Below are 20,323 nucleotides of genomic sequence, written 5' to 3' on the forward strand. Positions count from 1 at the left end.
AGTTCTAGACCTGGGCTACTGAGATCCCATTTCAAAATCCCTAAATAAATAAATAAGATTTAAATTTAGAATTACACACGACAAGGCAATCCTACATCTGGATATATGTCAAACAGAATTCAAAGCAAGAGCCAAAGTGTGGCTCAGTAGGCTGACTACTTGTCTGGCATGCAGAAAGCCCTGGGCTCCATTCCTAGTATCACATTAATCAGGCATGATGGTATACACCTATAATTCCAGCATTCAGGAACTAAAAGCTGTAGGAAGACAGCAAGGCAAGGTCTTCAGCTATACAGAGAGTTCAAGGTTAGCCTGGTTTACATGAGACCTAGTCTCCAAACAATAAAAAGAATTCAAAAAAGAAACTTAAGCAGATATTTGTACATCCATGTTCAAGGTGAGTTACAATAGCCAAAATATAGGAAAAGCCAAATCTCCATAAACAGATGAATGGATAAACAAAATGTGATATATACATATAGTCATATGTATAAATACATATATTTATATACATAAAGAAAGAGATTTACACACACCACAATATGAAACACTGATCACAAAATGACTAATACTTTACATGAAGTATCTAAGAATCTAGAAAATTAGAAAACCAGTAAGCAGGCACTAGCAGCTTAAGAAGGAAGAATGAACCAGTTACTACATAGAAATGTATTTCACTGTCACATTACTGTTGACAACGTAACTATCCTTCCAAAAAAGAACTATATGAAGCTGGGACCGCAGCTAAGAAGTAGGACACATAAACATCCATGAGGCCCTGGGTTCAACCTGCAGTACTATAAACACACACATACACACAGAAATAGAAATGCTTCTTTATTAAATCTGTATTAATGACCACAGAGACAAGGTGGTCTATGTTAATATATGCCAAGTTGAATGTAACAAAAATTATCACTTAGCATAAATATGCAGGCCAGAAGGATTTTAACTAGACAAAATATATAACTGAAACCAAATATGGTAACTTGCACTAGAAATCCCAGCCTTGATCAGAGGCAGCCACGCTACATGAGACCCTGTGTCAAAGAGGAGAAAAAAAAAACAAACACAGAAGACGAGAAAGAAAGAAAAGAAAAAAATGATTCAACACAAATAGCACAGTACAGAAGACTGAACTATTTCAGAAAAAGTATGGGAGAGCCAAGTGGTGATGGTGCACGCCTTTAATCCCAGCGCTCATGATGGAGGAAGGTCTTTGGTTAAAAAATAAAGAAACTGCTTGGCCCTCATAGGTTAGAACATAGGTGGGTGGAGTAAACAGAACAGAATGCTGGGAGGAAGAGGAAGTGAGTTCAGACTCGATAGCTCTCCTCTCTGGGGCAGATGCGATGAAGCTCCGACCCAGGATGGACGTAGGCTAGAATCTTCCCGGTAAGCGCACCTTGGGGTGCTACACACATTATTAGAAATGGGCTAGTCCAGGTGCGAGAGTTAGCCGAGAAGAGGCTAGATATAATGGGCCAAGCAGTGTTTAAAAAGAATACAGTTTGTGTGTTGTTATTTCGGGGCATAAGCTAGCCAGGCGGCCAGGAGCTGGGGCAGCAGGAACACAGCCTGCAGCTCCTACTACACACTCAGGAGGCAGAGGCAGGTGGATCTCTGTGAGTTTGAGGTCAGCCTGGTCTACAAGAGCTAGTTCCAGGACAGGCACTAAAGCTAGAGAAACCCTGTCTCAAACAAACAAACAAACAGAAAAAAGGAAGGAGGGAAGCAAGCAAGAAAGGAAAATTATGGGAGAATTAACCACTCACGGAAAAGTCTACACCCAGAATATGACTCATTTAGGAAATAATGAGAAATATATAACATGACAGAAAATCCTCAGTCATGAACAGAACCTTACTCGGCCACTTCTCACATTTATTGTTTGACAAACTTGAAACCAAACCCTAACTGATGCTATAATAAATTCTATAATAAATTCTTTCCACAGAAGATGACACAGGAGTGAGTTGTAGCTGACATTTCAGGAAACAAACAGGGTAACAAGATAGCAGTAAGAAACTAGTGCTTTCCCTTAGGAAGGCTACCCTAAACCCTACTTGATGATATAAGCCTGGAATCGTGGCACACAGAAGGCTGGGGCAGAGGGGTCACAAGCTGGAGGCCAATTGGGCTATACAGTAAGACTCTACCTCCAACTCCACTCCTTGCCCCCCAAAACATAGCCTCCTGAGGCTAGAGATGAAGCTCAGTGGTAGAGTACTTAGTTAGCATGGCAAAGCCCTGGACTTGATCCCTACTACTGAGCTGCACTACCAAGGACAGAAAGTAGAGTTTGCTAGCACTGCCTATATTCATATGTACTTGAGCCTACAAGAAAACCAATTATTAAGGATAACTAACCCCTGCTGTGGAACAATCTTTGTACACTGTAAATATGCATTACTCCCATTAGTTAATAAAGGGCTGACTGGCCTATAGCGGGGGAGGGGGATTGGATGGGAGAACCAGACGAGGAGGACACTGGGAAGAAGGGCGGAGTCTCAGGAGTTGCAAGACAGATAGAGGAGACAGGATGTGTAGAAAATGAGGCAACAAGCCATGAGCCACGTGGTAGAACTTAGATAAGAAACATGGGTTGACTTAGGTTTAAGAGCTAGGCAGTAACAAGACTAAGCTTTCAGGAGAGCATTTATAATTAGTATTAAATCTCTGTGTGGTTACTTGGAGCCAGCTGGCAGGATAGAGCTGAGAGGCAGTCCCGATGAAAAACCTGCCTACAAACCACCACAAATTTTTCAATTTTATATTTTATTATTATTAGTGTGTGCTTGTGTGTATGTATATACACATGTTATGGGTGCATAAGTATGCATGCCACAGTACACATGGAGGCCAGAGGAGCTCCCTAAGGCAGAGTAGAGGAACTCAGGTCCTCTGGAAGAGCAGTACAGGCTCTTTACCACTCGGCCATCTTTCTGGTCCCACTTCGTTTCTTCAGTCTCAATACATCCCCTGGCCAAGCCTAGTCTTAACTTCTCATCTTCAGGCCTCAACTTGTTTTTGAACTTATTTATACCACATGTATGCCGGTACCCAAGGAGGCCAGAGAAGGTAACAGATACAGTGTAAGCTGCCATGTGGGTGCCGGGAATGGAACCTGAGTCCCCTGTAAAAGCAGCCAGTGCTCTTAACCACTGAGCATCTCTCCAGCCCCAGGCCTCATATTCTTGAGTGTTGAGATTAATGGTGTCTATCAACACACTAGACTTCATGTTTAGATTTAGTTTTAGGGGTTTTTTATTTATTTTTATGTGTGTGTGAATATATTCCATATGTTGCAGGTGCCAAGGAGGACAGAGACTAGATCTTGTCTTAGGGTTTCTACTGCTATAACAAAAGGCCATGACCAAAAGCAAGTTGGGGAGGAAAGGGTTCATTTGGCTTACAGGTTACCATCAATGTATTTTGCATGCTACAGGCAGTTAGACTGGACTATCTACTAAAAACAGCTTTTCTTAGTTCCTGCATCTCATACCATTATCGTGTGTCCTGGCCAGTACTACCTTATTTTCTTTTTTCTCACCCCCTCAAATATATATGCATGCAAAAGACTTTTTTTTTTCCTGGTTTTTCAGGACGGGGTTTCTCAGTAGCTATAGAGTCAGTCCTGGAACTCACTCTGTAAACGAGACTGGCCTCGAACTCACAAATATCCACCTGCCTCTGCCTCCTGAGTCCTGGGATTATAGACATGTGCCACACCACCCAGTCAAAAGATTACATACACCCTAGCACTCGGGACACAGAGACAAGTGGATATTTTGAGTTAAAGGCCAGCCAGGTCTACAGAGCTAGTTCCAGGACTTTCTGTCGAGAGAGAGAGAGAGAGAGAGAGAGAGAGAGAGAGAGAGAGAGAGAGAGAGAGAGAGAGAGAGAGAGAGAGAGAGAACGAACAAATATAGGAAAAGAAGGTAAAAGAAGAACTTTAAACAATGATGAAGTCCTGGCCAAAACTCCTGACTTCTGTTTCTAACAGACAGGTAAAAAGGAGGCACAGCTGCCATTTTAATATTGGTTTGTCCCTATCATTATGGGTTCAGTCTCAGTACTACCAAAAAGAAAGGAAAGAACAAACAAATGAACAGGAAATTCAGGGCCCAGAATAAAATTGAACTGGCTCACAGCCACACTCATACATGTGCAGGCCAGGGCTGTTTCGGGGCCAGCAAGGTGCCAGCTGCAATCCAGACTTGCTGTGTCTGCTGGCTCCGCACTGCTCCCCATCACGAACTGCAGGGATGCTGCTGTAGCTGCACAGCATCCAGCTAACAGAGCACAGCTCTCCTTTACCTCACCTGTGACACCTGTGTGTCGGACAGGAAAAGAGGGAGGAGAGGAGTCTGAATATTCTGGTTTAAGGCATGGTGGTGTAGATTATTCTGTTATCAGAAGAAGGCGAAGTATAGTGTTTACTATCCTGAAATAGTGGAAGAGCCATAAACATCACCAGACTATAAAAACTCATCAAAATACTCCCAGTTTACACGGAATCAGTGATAAGAAAAATCAGAATATTTAAAATGGGACATTCAATACCAGCAGTATTTTTAAAAAAGTAGAGAAACCCTGTCTCAAAAAAAAGGAAGGAAGGAAGGAAGGAAGGAAGGAAGGAAGGAAGGAAGGAAGGAAAACAAGACAAAGAAAGTGAGCTTCAAAGTGGTTCAGTCAGAAGCCAAGCAAGAAGAGTGACTTAGGATGTTAATTAAATCATGCTGCATTTAATCAGACCACAAGAGAAATTAAACTAAGAATCAGTAATTAAAAGACTAATGAAAATAAAATCCCTGAATACCTGGAGATTAGTTAGTATACCAGTGACACAAAAGTCAAAGAGAAAAATCTGAAGAAAAATCAAGCACTATTTTGATACAAATGAAAATGAGAACACAGCCGTAAGTGGCAACAAATGCACACGATCTTACCAATGGAAAGACAAACGCAGAGGTAAGAAAGCTAATCAACTGGGAATAGCTTGATTCTGAGCATTCCTGACCACCCATGCAGCATTCAGCAGTGGAACCTGTCGACCCCAGTGTCCCAGCACTCTAGTCGCAACCACATCCCTCCAGTAGGACTGAAGAAGTCTTAAAGTACCAAGACAGAGCTGGAAGTGCTGACCTAGGCCTTTAACCCCAGGATTCAAGAGACAGAAGCAGGTGGATCTCTGTGAGATGGAGGCCAGCCTGGTCTACATAGAGAGACCTTGTCTCAAAAACAAAACAAACAAACAAAAACCAAAGAGTTCCTTCTACAGCCTACGGATCACAATGTAATCCCAGCAGTTGGATCTTTGTGAGTTTGAGGCCAGCCTGGTCTACAGAGTGAGTTCCAGGACAGCCAAGTCTACACAGAAAAACCCTGTCTGAAAGAAAAAAACAAAAAAACCTCTCAGTTTTTCTCCAGCACCATGTCTGCCTGCATACTGCCATGTTGCACACACACACAATCAGGACTAAACTCTGAAACCGTAAGACAGCCCCAATTAAATGTTTTCTTTTATAAGAGTTTCTGTGGTCATGGTGTCTCCTCACAGCAACAGAAATCCTAAGACATTTGCCAAAAAGTCTTATGACCTGAGCTGGATTTCCAGGACCCCTAGAGTGAACAGAAAGGACTCCCAAAGGTTGTCCTCTGACCACCGCGCACACATCGTGGAAAGTACACACCCACACAGATGCACACGTGTGAAGTAAACAAATAAGTTTTAAATGAAACCAACCAAAATCAAAATAATATAAAATGAGCACCATTGAGAGAAGTCGCAACTAGGGATGGGACAGGAGTGGGTGCGATGGGGTGATCAATCTCTAAATTAACACTGCTTCATCTTACACGTGTACATTACTTAGATGCAAATACTTCTATAAATCAAGTCCTTATCATGAGCCAATATGACCACCATAAACTAAAGACAATACCTTGGGGTGAGGGGCCTTCTTGTTTCTCCTGAGAGAGAAGTCCCAAGTAGCTGAGAACAACATACTTCGTTTCATAGTGAAATCCTACAGGCACAGTAGTAGAGGACGCCATTGAACTCGCTGAAGGAGCTCCAAAGAGGCCTATTTAAGGATGTCGGAAATCTAAAAACAAAAAGTTTCTTTCAGTTTAAAGGTGATTACAAATCAATCAACTTCCCCATTGATCCCAATTACTCACTTAACTCCCAAAGTAAATGTCTCAACTGTTTTTTTCCAATAATCTTTTTTAAGTTAACTATTTAATTTCTATACAAACAGTAACTTAACTATTCAAATAAAAGGTAAATTTTCCTTTTCTCGTTTTTTTTGGTTTTTTTTGTTTTTGTTGTTTTTTTTTTTTTTTGTCTTTACTTGCTTCATACTGTCTTATAGGTGGCCACACCTGCCATGGTGTGATGTGGGATTCCCCTCTGTATGCTGTGATTACCATTAATCAATAAAGAAACTGCTTTGGACCCATAGCAGGGCAAAACTTAGCTAGGAAGGGAAAACTAAACTGAATGCTGGGAGGAAGAAGGCAGAGTCAGGAGAAGCCATGGAGCTGCTGCCAGAGACAGACATGCCGAAACTTTGCTGGTAGGCCACGGCCTTGTGGTGATGCACAGATTAATGGAGATGGGTTAAATTAAGATGAGCAGCCGGGAACCAACAAGTGGTCTCCCCAACAGTAGTGTACATGTGGATGCCAGAAGATAGCTTCGCGGAGTCAGTTCTCCACTTCCACCTTCCATGGTTCCGGAAACCAAATTCAAGCACATTTATCCACTGGGCCATCTCACTGGCCCTTCCTAAATATTTCCACACGTGTAGCAAACACAATTCTGAACCCCACGCCTGTATATGTCTTCTCATTTCTTTTAATAATAAATCTCATAGTCAAGGCCTTTAATACCGCACTCAGGAGGCATAGGAAGGCGATTTCTATGAATTGGAGGCCAGCCTGGTCTACAGAGTGAGTTCTAGGAAGAACAGTCTCGAAAAACCAACAACAACAACAACAACAAAGGCAGTGCCTACAAATGCACTTTTCTCTACCACATAGAATAACACTGACAAATATTATTTGGTCAACTTTGGGCAGACTTCTAGACCACCTTCCAGGTCCATCTGTGCATTTCCCTTTAAAATCTAATATTAGGGGCTGGAGAGAAGGCTCAGTGGTTAAGAGCATTTATTGTTCTTGCAGAGGACTTGGATTCAGTTCCCAGTACCCACATGGCAGCACTGACATCATAACTATAACTCTAGTTCCAGGAGATCCAACACATAGTACACGTACATATAGCAGGCAAGCATTCACACATATAAAATCTGTAAAAACAAAATCTAATTTTAGCAAAATAACCTTCTGCGTTTATCCAGAATAATCAATTTGGAGATTTGGAGGTGGGGTTTTAGAGGAAGGGGCTAAGACAGAGTCTCTTTCTATACTCTGGCTGGCTTGGAACTCACTATGCAGATCAAGCTGGCCTTGAACTCAGAGACACCTCCTTAGTGATAGGATTAAAGTCAGGCACCACCAGCCTGGCCAGAATAATCTTTAATATCCCATCATCCTTGATGTCTGATCTCCTGGCTTAATTTTACTGAGCATGTTATTAGATCAGTTTAGTCAGGATTTCTTTTTTTTTTTTTATTTTTCGAGACAGGGTTTCTCCGTAGCTTTTGGTTCCTGTCCTGGAACTAGCTCTTGTAGACCAGGCTGGCCTCGAACTCACAGAGATCCACCTGTCTCTGCCTCCTGAGTGCTGGGATTAAAGGCGTGCGCCACCATCGCCCGGCTAGTCAGGATTTCTTATGTTTAATCTTATTCTCAGTAATTCCCTATTTACTGACTCCCATACTGTTCTTTGGCTAGAAATTCTCACTTGCCTATGCCATGTTCAGAGTTAAACCCAATCCCTACTGATGTGGGAGTCCCCTCTGTGTGCTGTGATTACTATAAATGAATAAAGAAATTGCCTTAGCCTGTTGATAGGGCAGAATTTAGGTAGGCAGGGAAGACAGAACTGAATTCTGGGAGGAAGAAGGCAGAGTCAGGAGACGCCATGGATCCGCTGCCGAAACTTAGCCAGTGAGCCACTGCCACGTGGCGGTGCACAGCTTAATAGAAATGGGTTAAGCTAAGATGTAAGAGTTAGCCACTAAGAAGTTAGAGCTAAAGGGCCTAGCAGTATTTTAATTAATACAGTCTGTGTGTGATTATTTCGCTTCTGGGCTGCTCCGACGAACAAGCAGCCCTCTCCTTGCAACAGATTGGTGCCACGTGGCCAGCTAAATCCAAGTAAAACCTGAAAGGTCTTGAAAAGGAATTCTAGGCAAAAAAAAAAAAAAAAAAAAAAAACAGAGTTTAACACAGCTTCTTGCTGTTTGCTGGTGGCATGCCACAGCTCCTTTGACAGAGATTTTCCTGATTCAACCATAGCAGGGAAAAAAAAAAATCAACACCGCGGGGGTTTTAACACACAGCTTCCTAGGCTGTGCTGCGAGCATGAACTCTGGCTATGAAGCATTTCAATGGCATTTGTGGGCCCTGGTGTATGTGTGTCCACTCGGGGTCGGGAGAGAAGTAGCTGAGACCATGCCCGTGGCTTGGCATTCCCTGCCTGGGCAAGCACTGGGATCAGGTCTACTAGCAGCCACCACTGCCCAGCTACAAAATTAAATTTCCAAAATAGCAAAAACTATCCCACTCAGCCACACTGCTACAAGTGAGGTGTCAATTTAAAAATTCAGCAGACACCACTATTATTCTAGTGTTGATTGTCCCTTTCCAGTTAAGACGTGCGTAATGGAGCACTCTGGCTCAATCCTGTGTTAACAGCCACCCCAAAATACCTTCACTCAGCAGTTGGCATTCACAGATAATGCACTCACAGGGGAATTCCTAACATGAAACCCTCCCCCTTACACAGATTCTGACTTTCACAGTAAGTATTTTAAGCTTCTCATATAACAGCAAAACAAAATTCAGATACAGATTATTTCCACTTCTAGGTACATGCTAGAAATGTAAACATGTCTACCCAAAATTTGTACACGAGTGTACAAGTATAAAAGGTCACTTTATACCTAACAGCCAAAAAAGAAACAATTATTTTTCCTTTTTTCTTTTTTTTTTTTTTCCTAGACAGGTTTTCTCTGTGGAGGTCTGGCTGTCTTAGTACTTGCTTTGTAGACCAGGCTGGCCTCAAACTCACAGAGATTCTGCCTCCCTAGAGCTGTAATTAAAGGCATGAGCCACCACAGCCACCAGCAGGAAATAACTTTCAATTTATTTAAAAAATAAGGGGGTGGCTTAATGTTCAAGAGCATGTACTACTTTGCAGAGGATACAAATTCAATTCCCAGCACCCATGACTGGCAGCTCACATTGCAACCCCAGGAAATTCAACACCTCTGCCTCCTCTGGTGTATACACACATTCATACAGATACACATAATTAAAAATAATCTTCAAAATAAGTATGAGTCTATATGTCTAGCTACTTGGGGAAGATGAAGTATGAGGATCACCGGATATACATTTAAGACATTATCTAGCACACACTTTTAATCCCACTACTCAGAGGAGAAAGAAGCAAGTCTCTTGAGCTCTAGGACAGCCTGGTCTACACAATGAATACCAGGACAGCCAGGGCTACACGAAGAAATCCTGTCTTGAAAACTCAAATCAAAACAAAACAAAAAAAAAGACACTGTCTGAAAAATAAAAAAATATTGGCTAGGGTTGGAAGACACACCTATATTAGCAGCACATCAGGGGAGAAGGAACCAGGAAAATCTCAAGTTTGAGGTCACTATAGTCCACATATCAAGGTTCCATCTCCAATCCCCTCCCTGCAAAGAAACACAGTAACAAATGGTGTGGTAGTGCACACCTTTTATACCCAGCACCCCAAAGGCAAAAGCAGGATGTTTCTGTGAGTTACAAGCAGCCAGGGCTACATAGTAAGGCCCTGTCTTAAAAGGGGTAGGAAAGGAAGGCATGAAAATGAAAGGGAAGTTTTTTTTTAAAAAAAAAAAAAAAGGCAAGAAAAGTTCCCTAACATGTTATACGTCCACACATTGCCACATTGTACACACTGGAATATCATTTAGCTTTAAAAAGGAATAAAGTAGTGGCTCAGACTTACAGTCTCAGTACTTGGGAGGCTGAGGCAAGAGGACTGCTAAGGCCAGCCAAATAAGAGGCTGTTTTAAACAGAAGAGAAAATCAGCAGTAAAGAAGTGAAAGAAGTGAATAAAAATGGCTACCAAGCATGGTAGCATACACCTATAATCCCTGCCATAAAACTGTGGCAAAAGAGCCGGGCGGTGGTGGCGCACGCCTTTAATACCAGCACTCGAGAGGCTGAGGCAGGTGGATCTCTGTGAGTTCGAGGCCAGCCTGGTCTACAAGAGATAGTTCCAGGATAGGCTCCAAAGCTACAGAGAAACCCTGTCTCAAACAAACAAACAAACAAAAAAAAAAAACTGTGGCAAAGGTATTGAAGGTTCAAACCACATAGAGATTTCTCTCAAAAAGTAACAAAAGAACCATGGCCAAGTGGTATGGGGTTTCTTTTAGAAGTGATGAAAACTCCAATAAGGGTTACACAACTGTGAATGTGCTAAAAGTCATTATTACACAACTGTGAATAGTACAGTAAATTAGTTATATCTCGGTGAAGCTGCCAATGAGCTGCTCTCAGCCGGTCGTAGCAGAACACAACCGCAATCCTAGCACTCAGAAGACTGGAACAATATTGCTACCACCCTGAGGCCAGACTGAGCTACACGGTGAGTTCCAGACTAGCCTGAGCTACATACTGTCTCATAAAAACAACAATAAAAATATCAGTTACTCTCGGGTTATGAGTGTAGCTCAGTCATAGAGCACATAAAAGCCTGAGACCTGTGTTCTATGCCCAGTTCACAATGCACGAAGCAATCAACAACAAAGGGGGCTGGAGTGTATCTTGGTGAAAGCTCAGCATGCAAAGGACAGTGGATTTGATTTCTAACATAAAAACCCAACTCCTGAAAATACTACTCTAGATCTAGATTTGAGTGGTACAGGTGTGTAATTCCAGCCACTTGGGAGGCTGAGACAGGAGGATCACAGTTCAAGACCAGACAAGGGCTATATAGGAATACCCTGTCTAAAAAATTTCTTTGTGTTGGGGCTGGAGAGATGGCTCAGGGGTTAAGAGCGTCTGCTGCTCTTCCAGAGTACCTTGTTTGGTTCCTAGCAACAACATGGCGGTTCACAGTCATCCCCAACTCCAGTTCCAAAAGATGTTCCCTATTGTGACCTCTGCAAGCCCATGCATGTACAGAGTGCACAGACACACTTACAGGCAAAAACACTCACATAGAATAAAATGAATACATCGAATATAAAAAAATATTAGTGATGGGGCTGGAGAGATGGCTCAGAGGTTAAGAGCACTAGTTGCTCTTCCAGAGGTCCTGAGTTCAATTCCCAGCAACCACATGGTGGCTCACAACCATCTGTAATAGGATCTTCTGACCTGCAGGCATACATGCAGGCAGAACACTATGTACATAACAAAAAATCCTTAAAGAAAAAAATCTTGGGTGATAATTTCATTTATTTGAAATAAGATATGACACAAATTCAAGTCTGAAAACTGAAGAAAAAGTAATGAAAATACTAAATGTTTACAATTTTATACCTAGAGGAAGGTGTTTGGTGATAGCAGTAAAAGAGGTTAATGGCGGTGGCAGTGGAAATGACAAAAATATACTACATACCTGCACAAATTTGTCAAATAATAATGCTTTTTAAAAGATGGTTGGATTTTGCCTTACACATTATTTGGCTGAATTCACTCTCCAGGGCACAAGATACAGGCCGTGTTAAGATAGATGTGGCAGTTCCCTGGAATTCCAGCACTAGAGAAGATGACTTAGGAGGACTACTAAAAGTTCAAGGCTAGCCTGGACCACAGGTTGAAACCGTCTCAAAATAAATAAAAAAACAAGGGCTGACTGACCAAGTGGTTCAGTAGTAAAAGCAATTTGAGTTTAATCTCCAGAACCCACGTAAACATGGAAAGAGAAAATGGACTCCCAAAGCTGCCCACTGGCTGTGGATGGTGGCACAGGCCTTGGAAAGTGAGGTCATCCTGGTCTATATAGGAAGCTTCAGGACAGCCAGGACTATATAGAAATCCTTCCCACACACACACCCAAAAAACAAAGTTGTCCACTGCCCCACACACATGTGTACCCAAACAAACACCTACACCCACAGTAATAATAAATTTAACTGAATATAATTATAATTAACTGAATTTTCTAAAGGGTTACTCCTGGATCTCTATTCAAGGGAAGTAGGAGTAGAATTTTGAGTTCAAGGCCAGCCAACCAAAACAAAATGTTATTTTAAGGTTATTTAATGTTATTTAGGGTCTATGAGCCATCTGAAAAAAATATTTAGAATAGCTAGAATAGTACCTGATCATTCAGAGAAATGGGACTTGTAAGTCCTTATCTGCTTATTAGATACAGAACAATGATTTAAGCATTTTCAATTCATTGATATAAACATGCAGGATACGTTAATCCAATTGTGTATATGAAATATAAGTGGTTCACTACCCACACACTTGCTTAACTTTATAGTCTGTAAAATAATAAAAAAAAAAAAAGGTGGGGAGGGAGGAAAGGCATCTCAAGGGTGTGGCAATTCATGTAAGGTCACACAAGTTAGGGCAGAGAGCATCAACATTCTGGTTTATGCCAAGCCTCCGGGGGAATATTAGTAACTTTACAAAACTTTTTCAACATCAGAAAGAAGAGGAGCCTGTCAGCATAGCTCAAAACCTTTAAACGCGGAGAGCAAAACAGATCTTTCCGATAAACACTTGTGCATGGAACGGTGAATTGATTAACAACGCTATCAGCAAAAAGCATATGAATTTCTGGGCAGATCCGTCCAATTTCTACCCCTTAAAGTAAAAGCCCCGGCTTAGAAAGTCTAGGCTTCCTCTTTCACAGTATTGTAATATGAAAGCAAGAAATGTGGGATCCCGTAGGAATGTGGGGAAGATTCTTGAAAAGGAAAAGACAAGTTAGTGTGAATGGTATCTATCGCCTCCATAGGGGAAGAAGGCCCATTGGTTTTGTTTTGTCTTGAGGGGCGGCGGTGGTGTGGGAACGGGTGTCAAAACTGCAGTGCTAACCCTGAGAAACAAGACTTCTATCACTGGGACAAGAAAGCTCTAGCAAATCTAATCTATAATCGTTCTAAGTGAACGGCACACACGTCCCTCCTCCAAGAATGAATTGAGGTTTCCCAGTCCAGTCTCCCAAAACAGACCCCGGTCGGTTCTCCAAGCAAAGATCAGTGTGAAGAACAGAATTAGAGCAAGGGTGAGCCCCTGGCGCCGCAGGCAGCCACGCTGCCCGTTCAAAAGCAGCCCATCGCGGGGGCACGTCGGACAGGTCCGATCAGCCCCGAACAGTCCCGAGAAGTCCCGAGAAGCTTCGGCAGAGCAGCTCGGTTCCTCGCTCCCTCTCGCCCGGTATCGCGGGCAGCACCGGGCGGTGGGCTCAGTGGGCTCTAGACCCCTTCCTCAGCGGATGAAAACCCGCTTCGCACCCGGCAGGACCTCCCCGGAATCCCACTCCCCTCACCTGGCCCCGGTTGTGTCCCGGAAGGGATGAAGGAGGCGGCGGCTGCAGCAGGTGCTTCCCACAGGGTCCCGGAGCGGCAGTGGCTGCTTCGACCCGCGGCCCTAATCTACCGCCGCCGCCATGATGAACGGTGAGGTCACCCCGGCGTGCTTCCGTCACGGCCGGCGTGGGGGCGGGGCTGGGGGCGGGGCCGAGCCGGAAGCCCGAGGCTTGGGCAGCTGGAGCGGAAGCCGTGTTACTGACGCCTGTTGGTTAGTTCGCGCAGGCGTGACTGACCTGTTTACGGAGCTGTCCTTTGCCTCTCTTTTCAGGAGCCACTCAAAGCCTGGATTCCTGAACTTCAGAAGTGTCCTCACTAAATCATTTCCGGTGCTGAGTAGCGCGAAGATGAGGTCGACATGGCCAGCCAGCTCACCCCTGTGTGAGACTAGAGGCTAATGGCATCGCAGACGCTCAGGTCTGCAGACCTGTGCATTCCAATACAGCAGATGCAAGGGCTGCCGGATTCGGGGTCGCAGCCACCTGCCAGGAGGTTGTCCTGAAAGATGGGCAAGCAACTTAAAGACGGGGTGGACTGACAGACGGGTCTAGGCGGAGACAACTCAAAGCCCAGACATCATGGTGATAAAGGGAATCTTCTATTAGCGATCCATTTTTTACTCACAATGCCTGGCAAGCTGCCTGGAACTGAACTGTACTTTGTGCTGGTTAACGCGTGTTTTCTTGACTCGGTGAAAACATGTCCAACCTGTGGTCCGAGATAAGCTGTGAATGCCTCCCCACCCCATCCCCCACACACACAAAAAAATAGATTTACTTAAAAGACGATATGGTATGTGTAACCTGATTATCTAGTTTTCACAGTATGAACTTTGTAGCTGGCGATTGTGTCTCAATGTAAGAAGATCAAGATATCTAGGGTAAAAGATGAACACCCTGCTTTCGCTACCTCCTATTTCGGGCTATGTTCTTGAAATGAAGTAACAAGGACAGCATGGAAGATTAGGAGTTAGAAGGCAGTTGTAACCAATCAGATCAGAAGTGATAAATGTGCCCAACTGCTTGTACAGGCCTGTAATCCCAACACTAAGAAGGTTGAGGCAGGAGGATTGCCATAAATTAGAGGCTGACCTGGTCTCCAATGCTATTTCCAAGCAGTCAAAGCTACATCGTGTAATCTTATCTTTAATAATAAAAAATAAGCCTGGCAGTGGAGGTACATGCCTGTAATATCACAACATTGTGGAGGCAGAAGCAGGCAGATCTCTATGAGTTCAAGTCCAGCCTGGTCTACAAAGTAAGTTCCAAGACACCCAAGACTACACAGAGAAACCCTTTCAAGAAAAGAAGGAAGGAAAGTAAGGAAGAAAGAAAACAGAAAAGATTAATTACAAAACTGACTGGGGGCCAACAAGATGACTCAGCCAGTAAAAGCACTTGCTGGGTACCTAATGCACTGAGTTGATCTCTGGAAACCACATGGTGGAAGAAGAGAGCCAATGCTAGCAAACTGATTTCTCTGACTACACTGCCCAACCAACCACCACCACCCTCCAGCACACACACACACACCATACACACACACACATGATGGAGGAGGGTCTATGTGTTACTTTCATTGGTTAATAAAGAAACTGCCTTGGCCCTGATAGGACAGAAAATTAGGTAGGCAGAGTAGACAGAACAGAATGCTGGGAGAAAAGCAGAAGCAGGCAGTTGCCATGATTCTCCAACCCCAGACGGATGTAGGCTAGAATTCTTCCTGGTAAGCCACATGGTGCTACACAGATTATGGGTTAATCAAGATGTGAGAATTAGCCAATAAAAGGCTGGAACTAATGGGCCAGGCAGTGTCTAAAAGAATACAGTTTCCTTGTAATTATTTCGGGTAAAGCTACCTGGGTGGCGGGAAGCAGCCCGCCGCTCCTTACAACACACAAACACACAAGTGTTTCAAAGCAAAACTGATAGGAAGTGACCACCAGTGGCTATGTTTGAGGGTTGATGAAATGTTTAAAATTCACAGTGATCATGGGAGCACAATTACAAATATATTGAATTCTATTTAATTGTATGCTTTCGGTGTTTGTTTTTTGGGACTGTGCCCTTTGCTGACCTCAAACTTATTCTGTAGCCTAGAAAGACTTTGAATCTCATCCTGCTTCTGTCTCCTGAGTGCTGGAATCACAGTTATGAGCTAGCATGCCTGTGTGTTGCTGGGGATGGAACTCAGGGCACATGCTCTACAAACTATGATCCCAACCCTTTTGAGTGTGTTTATTTTTTTAACTTTATATGGGTGTTTTGCTTACATGTATATCTGCAACATGTGGGTGTCTAGTGGCAGAAGAGGACAGAAGAGGGTGTTAGATCACATGAAAGTGGATTTGTCAGTGTTTGCAAGGTGCCATGTCGGTCCTTTGAAAGAACAGCGCTTAGAAGGGGGCAGGAGGGTCAAAAGTTCAAGATCATCTGCATTTACATACTGAGTTCTAGGCCAGCCCAGACTGCCTGAGACCTTGTCTTGCTGTGGAATTCCCCTCTGTATTCTGTAAATACAGTTGGTTAATAAAGTAACTGCCTTGGCCTGCTGATAGGGTAGAACAGAGATAAGTGGGGAAAACTAAACTGAACGCTAGGAGAAGGAAGGCGGAGTGAAGAGAAGCCATGTAGTTCTGCCTGCCTGAGACAGACGCCAGGACTTTAGCCGGTAAGCCACAGCCATGTGGCAATACACAGAATAATAGAAATGGGTTAAATTAATATCTAAGAGTTAGCCAATAAGATGCTAGAGCTAATGGGCCAAGCAGTGATTTAATTAATACAGTTTCTGTGTGATTATTTTGGGGCTGAGCAGCTGGGAGCCAATAAGCGGCCTTCCTTACAACACTGTCTTGTGTTGCTTGTCTGTTTTGCTAACTTGCTTCTAGTTCACCAGCTTGGGAATGGAAATAGGTAGGAACAATGATCATGCAGATCTATCGTTTATGACTAACCTGACAGGAATTTGGGCCAGCAGTTTTCAAAGGCACAAGCAAATAAGGTTACACATGAATAGACTTGTTTCTTAAACTTCATTTGAAAATTTATTTTAAATAGTTTCTCTACAAGACCGAAGATAATGTCAAAGGATCCTGCATTTAGGAAACTATGAATTGTTAATACTTTCAGGTTTAGTATGCTCTTAAATGTAAACAAAACAAAACACTTTTGGGGCCGTCTTATTATTTAAGCCAGGCTGGCATGGGACTCTCCAAATCACTGCCTCTACTTCCCCCAAGTGTTAGGATTATAAGAGTATACAGCTGTTCTGTGCTGTCTCAAGAATGATCTGTGGGGGCTGGAGAGATGGCTCAGTGGTTAAGAGCATTGCCTGCTCTTCCAAAGGTCCTGCGTTCAATTCCCGGCAACCACATGGTGGCTCACAACCATCTGTAATGAGGTCTGGTGCCCTCTTCTGTCCTGCAGACATACACACAGACAGAATATTGTATCCATAATAAATAAATAATTAATTAATTAAAAAAAGAATGATCTGTGGGGGCTGGAGAGACGGCTCAGTGGTTAAGAGCATTGCCTACTCTTCCAAAGGTCCTGAGTTCAATTCCCAGCAACCACATGGTGGCTCACAACCATCTGTAATGAGGTCTGGTGCCCTCTTCTGTCCTGCAGACATACACACAGACAGAATATTGTATACATAATAAATAAATAAATAAATAAATAAATAAATAAATAAATAAATATTTAAAAAAAGAATGATCTGTGGTATTCGTGCTTTCAGTTTCGACTGAGTTTATTAAGTGTATAGCAAACGAATAAATAGCAAACAGCAGATAGATATAGCAGATAGATATTAAAACATCACTGAATCAGTAGTTTTCAACATCCAGCACAGGACAACTGAGGAAGCACGGTTGAAAAAGTAAAAGGTAACTTACAAACATCCAACAGGAACGGACTGGGGAAGTTGAGGCAGTCACTGGAATTCCCAAGTGAGATTTGTCTCCAGAGATGAGTTGCCCATGGAACACACGGCTGAACTTCCAGCCTCCAGTTCCTACTGCAGGTATTTTTATATGATGAGAAAAATAGCAGTAATAACTGTTGGAAATGATTTACCTTCCAGCCGTTCACAAAGGGCATAATGCTTTAACTCAGTTTTTTGGGTTTTTTGGGGTTTTTTTTGTTTTTGTTTTTTTGTTTTTTTTTTTTTTTGGTTTGGTTTTGGTGTTTTGAGACAGGGTTTTTCTATAGCTTTGGAGCCTGTCCTGGAACTAGCTCTTGTAGACCAGGCTGGCCTTGAACTCACAGAGATCCACCTACCTCTGCCTCCTGAGTGCTGGGATTAAAGGCTTGCGCCACCACCCATCTCTACTCAGCGGTTTTACTGCTAATTTCCCTCCCTCTCAGAGTCAGGGGGCCAGCCTACTGAAGAAGATATTTTGGAGAACACTTGATGTAAACGTGTTGCACGTTGAGAGGAGGGCCCTCTTTATTTCCAGAGCCCCCTTTCAGTAAGCTTGAGCAGCACGTAACAACTTACCAATATAAAGTAAATTTCAGCCACCACGCCTGAATTATGTAGACCTGTTCATGTCTTGTTCTCCAAACAATATAACCCAAAACTACTTGCTTAGCACTTACATTGTAATTGGCATTAGAAGTGATGTCGAGGTCCCTGAGGACATGCAAGAGGGAAGGAAGGATGGAGGTCATGGGTAAATACTTTGCTATTGCATGTAAAAGACTGTAGCATCTGTGTATTTTGGTGTTTGAGAAGGGTCCTGGAACCAATCTTGGTGGATACCAAGGGAGGGCTATACTAAACACACACACATACACACACATTTACTAACCCCAGAGATTATCTCTGTAAAAGTACTTCATCCTTATCACACAAGAGTTGGTGTGCTCCTTATGAATCAGCAAATAACTGCCCATACAGTTGTTGCCAAGCCTTAACACTGGGGAGGAGGAAGCTGCACAAAAGAGAGAGATATCACACCTGCAATTCCATTTAATTTTACGTAGCTGGGATACCTGGAACTCAACATCTTCAACCTCAATCGTCCACGTGCTATTATTCCATTGTTATTTTATTTTATTTTTAATTTAAAATATTTATTTATTTATTTATTTATTTATTATGTATACAATATTCTGTCTGTGTGTATGCCTGCAGGCCAGAAGAGGACACCAGACTTCCTTACAGATGGTTGTGAGCCACCATGTGGTTGCTGGGAACTGAACTCAGGACCTTTGGAAGAGCAGTCAGTGCTCTTAACCACTGAGCCATCTCTCCAGCCCCTCCATTGTTATTTTATTTGGTTTGTTACCATCCTCGTGCTTCAACTTTCTCACTGTTAAGATTGCAGGTGAACAGCACCATGCCTGACTATTGATTGATTGATTGATTGATTGAGTTATAGTAGGTCTCCTGAAGCCCTGGGTGGCCTTGAACTTGCTATGTATCTGAGAATGACTTTGAACTCTTGACTCTCCTGCCTCTATTTCTCAAGTGCTGGTATTACAAGTGTGGGATGCCATCCTAACTTACTTTCTTTTTGGTTTTTCGAGACAGGATTTCTCTGTGTATAAGTTCTGGCTGTCCTGGAACTAGCTTTCTAGACCAGACTAGCCTTGAACTTAGGGTCCTCCTACCTCTGCCTCCTGAGTGCAGTGATTAAAAGTGTGCACCACCACTGCCTGGCTGACTTAATTTACTTTTAAAATAGAGTGGTGAATGTTAGATCTCAGGAAGTACATGTGTCCATAGATGACAGTCTTGGCTCAGCCCACGCTAGACTATAGGGTTTCTGGTAGAATAAAAAGCCAGAATTCCTCAAGTTCTTTTTTTTTTTTTTTTTTTTTTTTTTTTTTTTTTTTTTGGTTTTTCGAGACAGGGTTTCTCTGTGGTTTTGGAGCCTATCCTGGAACTAGCTCTTGTAGACCAGGCTAGTCTCGAACTCACAGAGATCCGCCTGCCTCTGCCTCCCAAGTGCTGGGATTAAAGGCGTGCGCCACCACCGCCCGGCTCCTCAAGTTCTTATCAGTAAAAAGGGTCTATCACTAACCTCTAGCAAAAGGGACTTATGACCTTCCATTGCCATATTCCTGTGGCCACTCTCGGTGGTTTCTTTACTATCTCCTCACTTAAAGTGAGCACAGTGGTATGTGCACAAAGGACACTTCAGCCCAGTTCAAAGGCAGAAAGACCCCTTCCTATTGATTATGTATAATGTTCTGCCTGCCTGCCTGCATGCATGCCTACAGGCCAGAAGAGGGCACCAGATCTCATTACAGATAGTTGTGAGTCGTCTTGTGGTTGCTGTGAACTGAACTCAGGACTTCTGGAAGGGCAGCCAATGCTCTTAACCTCTGAGCCATCTCTCCAGCCCAAGACCTCCTCTCTTAACGCAGGAATAAACAAGAAGTAGGCTGACAAGATAGCTCAGATGGAAGAAGCATTGCAACCAAACTTGACAGCCTGAGCTAGTCTCTTGTTGAGACTCTCTGAGCATGGCAGGCATGGATCATGAGGGGGTCAAGTTTCTGAAAACTTAAGCCTGTTCATTAAAAACAGGAACTTTTCAAAAGGCCCTAGGTTGCATGCAGCTGGGGTTTGTTAAACAATTTGTGACCCTGCTCAAAGGCAGCAGAGGCCT

The 20,323-nt window shown here is 43.1% G+C and overlaps 1 protein-coding gene across 1 annotated transcript in view; it reads right to left on the bottom strand.

The window, feature by feature from the left end:
* The window catches only part of Bcl2l13 (BCL2 like 13), a 47,303-nt gene extending 33,512 nt beyond the window's left edge, over positions 1-13,791 (bottom strand). Inside the window, exons 1-2 of the mRNA XM_057769828.1 lie at positions 13,656-13,791; positions 5,949-6,110 (exon numbers count right to left, since the gene is read on the bottom strand). Coding sequence (XP_057625811.1) covers positions 5,949-6,060 — 112 coding nt within the window. The 5' untranslated portion in view covers positions 6,061-6,110; positions 13,656-13,791. The remainder of the gene's footprint in view (positions 1-5,948; positions 6,111-13,655) is intronic.
* Between the last annotated feature and the right edge of the window lie 6,532 nt (positions 13,792-20,323).

The sequence above is a fragment of the Chionomys nivalis genome, chromosome 1, assembly GCF_950005125.1.
Source record: "Chionomys nivalis chromosome 1, mChiNiv1.1, whole genome shotgun sequence".
Lineage (NCBI taxonomy): Eukaryota > Metazoa > Chordata > Mammalia > Rodentia > Cricetidae > Chionomys > Chionomys nivalis.